This window comes from Xiphias gladius, chromosome 14 (assembly GCF_016859285.1).
Source record: "Xiphias gladius isolate SHS-SW01 ecotype Sanya breed wild chromosome 14, ASM1685928v1, whole genome shotgun sequence".
In the NCBI taxonomy this organism is placed as follows: Eukaryota; Metazoa; Chordata; class Actinopteri; order Istiophoriformes; family Xiphiidae; genus Xiphias; species Xiphias gladius.
In genome coordinates this window covers 17,505,508-17,515,314 of record NC_053413.1, presented here as the reverse complement: position 1 = coordinate 17,515,314, position 9,807 = coordinate 17,505,508, and the positions used below count along the sequence as shown (strand labels likewise).

At 37.3% G+C, this 9,807-nt stretch overlaps 1 protein-coding gene across 2 annotated transcripts in view; it reads right to left on the bottom strand.

Moving 5' to 3' along the window:
* Positions 1 to 2,210: 2,210 nt before the first annotated feature.
* asic1c (acid-sensing (proton-gated) ion channel 1c) overlaps positions 2,211 to 9,807 on the bottom strand; it is an 89,648-nt gene continuing 82,051 nt past the window's right edge. For both annotated transcript variants that reach the window (XM_040143368.1, XM_040143369.1), the window contains exons 6-12: positions 9,701 to 9,757; positions 9,092 to 9,245; positions 8,769 to 8,860; positions 8,336 to 8,415; positions 7,485 to 7,556; positions 3,886 to 3,938; positions 2,211 to 2,715 (exon numbers count right to left, since the gene is read on the bottom strand). In XM_040143368.1, coding sequence (XP_039999302.1) covers positions 2,637 to 2,715; positions 3,886 to 3,938; positions 7,485 to 7,556; positions 8,336 to 8,415; positions 8,769 to 8,860; positions 9,092 to 9,245; positions 9,701 to 9,757 — 587 coding nt within the window. In that variant the 3' untranslated portion in view covers positions 2,211 to 2,636. The remainder of the gene's footprint in view (positions 2,716 to 3,885; positions 3,939 to 7,484; positions 7,557 to 8,335; positions 8,416 to 8,768; positions 8,861 to 9,091; positions 9,246 to 9,700; positions 9,758 to 9,807) is intronic.

The following is a 9,807-nucleotide window of genomic DNA, read 5'->3' as shown; positions in this document are numbered from 1 at the left end:
AATAGTAACAGTATAGAATATTGTTTTCTTTAACAATGCAGTAAATGTCAATTCAGGACTACTTAATGTGCACAAACAGTTCAGTAATAGTTTCTGCCAGTTCAGATACACTCTGCTGTTCTTTGACTGGTAGTAAGGCAGGGGGGTGGGGAGAGAGGTAAGGACCCGGGACGAATTCACAAACCGTACATATACCCACAGCTTGCGGTAGGTGCTGGGTCATTTTTATGCTTTTTAACCCGACAACATGACACACACACTTGAAATCATCATGGCAATGCAGCATCTTCAGAATAGCATCATCGTGTGACATGAATTGGCATTAGTGACCCTATATCTGGCTGATGATGGTCAGTATACAATTATATCATACATCTGTGTTGCAGTAGGCAGCTGTTTAGCGTACGTCCATACAAGCCACTGAATATGTCGTGAATCGAAAATGGGAAGCCCAAATCAAATAATTTTCTGTAATGTCAATTTGATAGCAGTGGTATCTGATTCAGTGGATTTATTGCTCACGACAACGCCACTGATTCACCTTTTTTTGTTTTCTTTTTGGTTTCCTGAAAGGTAAAATTTCCATTTGGATAGTCTCTTCACGAGGTGGTCTCTAGCTCCTCTTGGAGCACGCTCTTATTCCTGAAAATGCTGGAGCAGTGAACACACCATACGTAGCGGTGTGAGAAGTTAAAACTTCACAACCATAGACGTCCAGTCATTGGCTTTCGAGTGATGGCTGATCTCCAAGGGTTTGTGCTTCACATCAACAGTCATCTAATACACAGACAACAGAGTAATAAAGCTACAGTGTTATGAACACCACTCACTTGATCGGCATTATACTTGAAAGTTTAACATTTAAAAAAGTTTTTCAATTAAGTATTTATAGTGAAGGATGTGTAAGTGTACCTACAAGTCCATAACTGTGGTGTCAAGGATTTAAATAACACGAAGTGAACATTAACAAGAGAGGAAGTAGACTGACACGAAGATAAGAAGAAAAGTTGTGTACATGAGTAAGATGGGTAAATATAGAGTTTATTATACTTGATCATTTATACATCACAAACTGTTATTTGTGACTTATTACATATTCTGGAATAATAAGAATGATAATAGGATACAATGGTAAAGTTGTACAATGCATTTCTGTTAAAAAAATCAACTGAACTGAGTGGGGCTGAGGTGCATGGTGGTTTTGATGTTTTGAGGCAAATTCTCTAGTATCTAATAAAGTCTATCCAGCTGTCTGTCATGTTGTAATCACCGGAAACTTTGTGTGTGTATGTGTGTGTGTGTATACATACATACATACATACATACATATGTGTGTATATATAGATACATACATACATATATATGTATGTATATATATATATATGTGTGTGTGTATATATATCACATAAGCAGTATAGAATTTCTTCATGGCATTTGATTGTGTTTATGTACAAATTTCTATCAAGGTTAGGAATGTCTGCAACAAGCCTTTTAAACTCTACTTATGTGAAATAGAGAATAGATTACTATCTCAGGGGATTGTGCTGATGAACACCTTTAAGGAACGATAATGAAAAAACAGAATTATTGAAAAGAAAGTCTGATTGTTTTTGTTCTGATGAATTCCACAGAAATAAGGGCCAACTTTTACAGTGAGCTAAATGCTAGCATTATTTTGTGACAGTCAGCAAAGCAACGCTATCCCAAAAAATGGGAAACATTAATGAAGATTAAAACGTCAGCTATATAAAGATATAAAGATACAATCAACAGCCTTTTTTGCCTCCCGACTCTCTTTTATATCCTCAATGTATGTAAAAAGTGAACAAAGTTAACAAAAACATCCAATTCAGTAGCTTCTGTCATCCCAGGGTCCATGTGGAACACAGCTAAATACTTGCATATATACAAATAACCAAGTTCCTCTTCTGTTTTTAAATTGAATAAGCACAGTTGTCTAGTTAATGAGGCAATCCAAAGCCTCATAGTAGCAAAAGGCAACATTAAACACTAGTCTAGTGCTTTGATTCACGTATGAGCAGCTCTTTTAACCAACAATCAGCTCTACAAAGTTGAGCAGATTTTTAAAAAGGCTCCTCTTTTCTAACCGGTGACAGGTATAAGGTCACTCAATACAGCATTGGTTAGATGCTGGAGACGTAACACTGATAAGAAACTGCAATGCTACACATACCAATCCACATGTATTCTTCTTTTTTTTTTTTTGATCGATGTACAGCAAACTAGCACAACAGTACTATGTAACTCGTTTCAACACTGGTCAGAATCCCGTTTTTGGACACATTTACTGTATCTCTAGTGATTGTATACTCTCAAGTGACTGGATAAGAAAAACAAATCCACAAAATGAAACATGAAAAAATTAACAATGATGCCTTGACATGGCAGTTAAACCTGAGTTCTGTTGTGGAAGTGGTCTCTTTTTTTTCTGATGATAGTATTCTATTTCTATTCAGGCGTTGATAAACTCTACTATACGTTTTTGAGTTATACACTCAACCGTTTTTCTGTTAAATACATAAATCAATTCACAGTTTGCTGTCAAGTCCCCAGATGTGCCACCCTACCCCCAACCCCTACTTTATGTCGTCAACAAGCAAACTCCTCAAAGTTGCCTAGAGTCGGGTGACGAGGTAACATGTTCGGCGTGAATCCGAGACTGTCCGAGTGACTCCGGAGGGTGTCACAGGTGCTCTGCAAAACAGAAGGGAGGGAAGGAGGGAAGACGAGTTCAACCGGGTTAAGGGAGGGGTGATGCAGGGAGTGATGGTTATGACAGAGGAAAGAAATGAGCCACAGGTAAAATCATGGAAGGACGCGGAGAATAAAATTTAAAAAAAAAAAAAAAAAAAAAAAAAAAATGCGTGGCGAGGAGGACAAAAATAAAACAAAGTAAAAATGAAGTTGATCAGTATTAATGCATCAGACACAAGGATAGGATATATAATGGAGGACAATGAATGACAGAAACATATGTTGGACAATGATGAGGTAATGGATACAACAGATTTGGAGGTTCCAAGATCAACCACATCGCATATGTTTCACAGGTAGTGAGAAGAGAGTTTAAAGAAAATTGGGGGAAGGTGGGGACAGAAGAATGAAAAGAGGGAGAGGAGAAAGAAAACAGCATATTTTTAGTCCTGTTTTTTACACTAGCATGTTCAATTCTATAAGCTACGGAAGTTGAAACATCCACATATGTCTGCATTTCCCTGTATGTGAAAAGGCGCTCGCTGGGTAGATAACTGCTGATATGTGGATAACAACATTGGTCCCACTGGCAAAAATTGCTTTTCCAGCAGACAAAGAACCATTTATATTTTGTGCAAACTCACAGCATGCAGACCTGAGATAACATCACAAAGTAATGCATCTAGTGATGTTATCCGGCACAAGCCTGAAATGCATTGCCTCTAAATGGACCTCTGTGCTGCAGGGAAACAAATAGATCTCATGTGGTTCAACTTTTTGTACAACAATTCAATAAATACGTGATCTGTTTTCACAGGAGTACCGCGCTTTATCCTATGGGAAAGAAAGCATCATTATTCAGTGGAAGGTCAAGTTTTGCATAGTGCAGCGAGTGAAATCTTTATGCACTTGGAGAATCCAACCAACTCATGTCTTCTGTTGAACCGATAATTGCAGAGACACACCACAACTAACCTGTCCTGACATGGCGGTAGATATTAAAGTGCTCACTGCAGCTGGATAATCACCCCTTGTTTTTGTTGACTGTGTACTTAAGCCAACCAAATCATTTGTAGCCACCGAGGAAATGATGTATGAGATGGTCTCAAGTATGTATGAAAGAGAGGGACAGCATGGGAGGGAGCATCTAATATCAATGGGGTGTGCTACCTGGGGGCATGATTAGGCGTGACACCAGGGCTGGTTGGGTTCTCTGGAAACTCCTGAAATAGACATGATGAAAAGAAAGATGGGTGAGGGTGACGGAGATGAAAATAAAACACAATGCAAACGCTATTAGTTAAACTTGCGAGGGAACACTGTGAGAGAGTGTTTTCTCCTCAGTGATATCATTAAAGTACTGAAGGAAGTTGGCGGTTGAAAATAAGATGTGAGGTTTTTTTTCCTAGTGAGCGCGGAAAGCACAGGGCAATTACTGTCATCCAGAAGTGTTGACGATCATTGAAGAGGATGAAATTCAAACTTAAAATAGAGTCTAAGAAACTACTAAATGCATTACTTCATTGTCAGGTTGTTTGAGTGGAGATGTGAGAATGGACTAGTTGAAAAACGGTTACTGAATATGAGATAAAGGTAGTAAAGAGGATGGATTTATAGTAAGCAGGTGAACATATGACATGAATGGAGCAGAATACAGAAAATATCACACTATGTCAGACTCTAGGATAAGCAATGACATACTGTTAAAATCAGCCCACTAAATAAATGCTTCTTCTACTGCCACATTTTAATTTATAAGAACTGATCCTCCATAAACCGTACTTAAACTATGTTGTCTTGGATTAAAATAAATCCACTTGTAGAAAAGAGAACAAACACCGTTTTTTCCACATCAGCTGTCAAACCAATTTCTGAACCGGAGGCAACCAAGCGTGCATAAAGACAATCCTCATGCAGACACAAACCCATAACTTTTTCGTCAATCTGAAGAGAAATTGGGGAGTAGCTTATTTTGTTTGCTGTATTTTAACACGTGATGAAAAAGTCTTGGGCTTGTGTGACACATAACAAAGAGAACAGAGCTTGCATTTCTGAGATTCTGCCAAGAAGGCTGGATGCAAACTGGTAGATACAGTATACTCAGGGACAAAAGGAACCGTCTGTGTTTAACTCAAATCTGCTTTAATGCTTTTGGACGAAAACAGCACCAGAAAAGAGAAAATGTTTTAGCTTTTGTTTCTGCTATTGCCTCTACCTTGAACTGCAGAGATGGAATATTGGCTTTTAGCTGTTATTTGGACTCGGGTCATGACCAATTGTCCCCATGTGTTAGAAAGAAATGGATTGAGTGGTTATTACAGATTAAATTTTGAGATGAAGTTCTATTGGCACAAAAAGATATAAATGATATTTCATGTATTCCTCATTTACTACCTAAGGAAATTCAAAGGTGGTTATGTTGGTGGTTCATATGGGCAGTTACTTGGTTTGTTACACTTTTTTTATTTCAGGTTTTGGCATAGAGTAATGAAATAATAATATTATAAAAAATAGCAATTAAAATCAAACAGTATCATTAAAAGAAGAAAAGAGAGAACAGAACAAAATGACATTAACACATGAAAGGATAAATAATTAAAATTATACAATAAAAACTTAAAATACAGTAGTCAAAAACAAAAAACAACAACAAAAAACACTAAAACAAAACTTCATATATGTGAGATGCATACATTTTAGTTTTGGTGACTTTTGAGAAATGTACTTTTGATGTTTTATGTTTTGATATTCCAGGCAGAAGATGGAGAATAGTTCTCATCTCATTTGTTGTCTGGACATGGCACAACAGGACGACCTGTGCTCACTGGATGTATATTACCATGACATAAACCGTGTTGTAGTGGCACATGTGGTGTATTATTCAAAAGCACCTTCTGCATGAACAACAGAAGACTAGATTTTAATTTTAGCCTCCACAGTTAGCCAGGAGGGTTGTTAATGCATTCAAAATAAGGACAGTATTATCTGCAAAATATACTTAAAACTACCAGTACATTTTAAGTACAGTATTTTGGTTAATGTACTTATTTACTTTCCACTACTTATGTGACCTAATTTAATGCCGGATAATTTCGCCTTTGTGGCCTGTTCTACTGGTACCTCATCAACAGATAAATTAAGATGAGTGGCCTTTTGAAACAACTGAAAACTACACATTTTAGCCTTAGCTCCGTTCAATAATTTATTTTCAAAAGTAGTAGTCTCTTAGCTCTACCAATGCTGTTGAAACACAGATCAGGTTTAAGTTGTCCACATATGAAACTGAATAAGAACTTTTAGGAACATAGGGTAAACCATTTATAAAAATTAGAAAATAAAAGTAGACCCAGGAAACTTCCTTGTGATACTCCTCAAGATAATTTTTTGGTATCCGTGAAGAAACTCGCTTCAGAGCGGTAAAGCTCAATCCTGGCAAGAGATGAAGATTTGATGAAAAACCATAACATTTAAGCTTGGCATTAAGCATAAAATGATCATTAACATCAAATAATGCAGTTAAGTCTGGGAGCACAACCCCAACTAAATTCCTGCAACTGATCTGTGTTCACCATGACTCAGTCATTTGTACTAATTCAGAGCCCTGGCTTACAAACTAGGTATGCTTTTGTAGTCAAATTGTACTAAAATAATTTAAAATTTGACTTAAAATAACTTACTTAAGGTAAACCCCGCCTTTCCATCTTTTGGTGAAGGTTTGATTAAGCAGTACGAATGCATTTGCTGATTATCGATATGAAGACACTGCATTTCAATTATAAATAATTTCTTAATTGCTCTGTACAAACCTTACTGAACAGTCTGTAGGGGAAGTTGGCTCTGTGTGCAGTGTGTTTAACCTCTGGGCTCAACAAAATGCTTTGATTTGGGGCAGGACAGAAATGCCTCACATTACTCTAGTTTTCATTTTGAAGTTAAAATGGGTTTTATTGCCTTGAAGGCTTATAAAACGAGTTGATCATCAAATGTTAATAAAAACTCCAGACCTCTTTATCTTGTTTTTCTTTCTTCTCATTCGTGTACTCTCCACATGAATCTGTTCTGAGTTTGCTCTAATCATACTGCCAGACACAAGGCGGGAAAACCCAAATACAATAACAGCTTTTCCTGCTCTAAGTGAACTGTAATTACATGATTGAGGGTGACATAGAGAAGCCATTGGAAGCTGTGTAAATTCCTCAAAGGTGGTTAGTGTGCGGTTAGGGCCATAAGAGGAGTTTGAGAAATAAAAGTTAGCTTCACTTCTACTTGTCCATGCACTGAAGGGCACTCAAGTAGCAAAACATTTGATGAACCACAAAAAAAAAAAAAAAAAAAAAGAGGTTTACAGAGTCAGTTTGGTCTTTGTAAATAGTCATTCGAATTTCATCTGTAAAACTATTGTAGATTTTTGTCATCAGAGGCTTTAATTTGTGCTGCTTCTCTATAATATTCACCATGTAAATACTGTATACTGTATGTAATTTATGTGTGTAATATTACACTGAATATGCATTCATTATGTGCAATTAAAACAATGTTTATGTATTATTAATGATTGTATTCTCTAGAACTATACATCGTTTCTGCTGGAGATTTTGAAACTAATGCTGACATTATGTTGTGTGGCTTTGCTTTTTCTCTGGTGCTGCTCATTAAAAGCAATTCAAGTGTGAACAGACATTTTGTTGTTGTCACTGTTGTTCCTGAGCTTATCTAATACATCACATTCATTTCATTCAGTCAAATCCAATCTGAGAGACTAAAATTACCAGATTGTCGCTCTGGCAACGCTGGGGTCGTTTCTTGCGTATGAAGTAACCCAAAACCTTATCCTTAAACACCTAAATGCAAAAACATCAGATACACATTAAAAACAGATGAAATACATAGTCACTGAGATTAAAATTAAAAATTAGAAGTACAACTATATTCAAGTGCAGTCTGTGAATAATTCAATTAGCATTTAAAGCAATAGTCTGACATTTTGGAAAATACACCTGGACTGACACAAATCTCATATCTGTACACTAAAGATGACCCTACAACCAGAAGCTGGTTAGCACAGTTTAGAATAAAGACTGGAAACAAGGGGAGCTAGCATGGCTCTCTCCAGAGGTAACAAAATCTGCTCGTCTGCATTATACTTTGCAGGTTAAGTCCAAAAACAAAAGTGTAAAGATTAAAAATTGGCATTTCAGGAGGTCATGTGCTGGACTTTTTTCTTGACCGGGAGCGGTGACTTCCCAGACTCTGCCTTTTGCCTGGCCGAGGAAAAAGTCTGTCACATAATCCCCCCAAAAACAGCAGATTATCGTTTTTTGGTTGGATTAAATTAGCGAGATGTAATGCGTGTATATAGTGAGTTTCCCATGTGGTGGTCAGACAGAGCCAGGCTAGCTGTTTCCAGTCTCTATGCTAAGTTAAGCTAACAGGCTGCTGGCTCCAACTACATATTAAATGCACAAACATGAGAGTGGTATTGATCTTCTCATCTAACTCTCAGCAGGAAAGAGAATAGGCATATTTCCCAAAAAATGTCAAACTACTCCCACAATCAATTTCCTTTGTATACATTGTGACATAAATAAAGAGAAATAATGCTTGGTGGTTTAAATTTTACCTCATATAGGTAGTCAAATATTTCCAGTATCGTTAAAACACTGGCTCCGATAAACAGCCCCATCTGACCTCCGATGTCACCTAGAAAAAGAGAGATTAACTGATATAGGCAGATATAGTAACTGAACAATGGTGTATGAAACCATTCCCCGTGCTGTCACTTTTAATTCAGTATCTCCCGGACGAATCTGAGCAGAACTGTCAAAAGTGTCCATCCAGCCCAAACTTCTCCTCAGACCAAACCTGGCTGCCCTTGCAAGAGCATCAGATTATGAAAATATGTTCAGCCTGTTTCACAAGTTCAAAGAGGAAACCCCAAAGCGCCAGGTTGGAACACACAATGTGAAATGTGCAGCAGGGGCCCGCTGAGAGAGCTGATACGAGGTCAGCCGCATTTCTCTGTCACAATGAAACTGAAACTGCGAAAATCTTACCGAGAAGCCCTGCAATTTCATAGGCCTTCTTCTGCTCAATCTTCTCATAATTCAGAGCTTCAAAGAAGATGTCCAAGACCAATATATTTTCCCTGGAGAGAGGACAAACAAGAAAAACACCTAAAAGATATTATTTCCAGTGATTTTACACTAGGCTAAATGATATCTCACACTTCATGTGTAACTGTCTTTCATTATTGTTACATTGAAGGTGAACGATGGAGACTCAGGGCATGCTATTCCACAGTACATCCATCCATCCACAGAATAAAAAGAATAGAGGCCATTATCTGAATAACTCACTCCTACCAAATAATACTTACCCAATATATTGCTCAGTTTTGTTGAATTTCTTAGCCAGATATTTAGCAGATGCCTTACTGGGGATCTTAACCATGGACAGCTCCTTGCCATACCGAGTCATGTTGCAGGGCGTCTGACAGACACAGTAATCGTTGTCTTTCTCTACCAAAAAGTCTGTGGATGATCAAAGTCATTCAGAAATATTGTGATCACTGTGAAGAATCAAACAAACCTGCATACAGAGGCTCTCAGTCTCTGCTAAAAATATCTTTTCACACAACATAAAAAATACATTCGCTGCCATCGTTCACTTTCCATGAAAGCAAATAATGACTGAAGCTATAATACAGAGGAGGGAGAATAAAACGGTTTGGGATTTATTTGATATCAGTGAAGCATAGGCATATCACAAATCTTCCTAATGGAATTTTTAAACAATACTTTTACTTTATTGTTTTGCTTCAGTATTGTCTGTGATTAAAGTAATTCCAATTTACAAGCTACAGAGTGATTATCTATAGGCTGGAATAGCCTCATGGCACTGCTGCTGAACACTTGGTTGAATTCAGACATTAATGCAACACTATTACTATTATTTCATACTGGTACAGTACAGTGTGTGGGCTCACCTAAAGCTGGGTCAGCACAGTCTTTGTACTGCTCAGGTGTGCAAACTGTTGAGGTCCCTGTTTGACATAACAGAAAGGTGTAAAGAATTACACATCAAATATAAAAA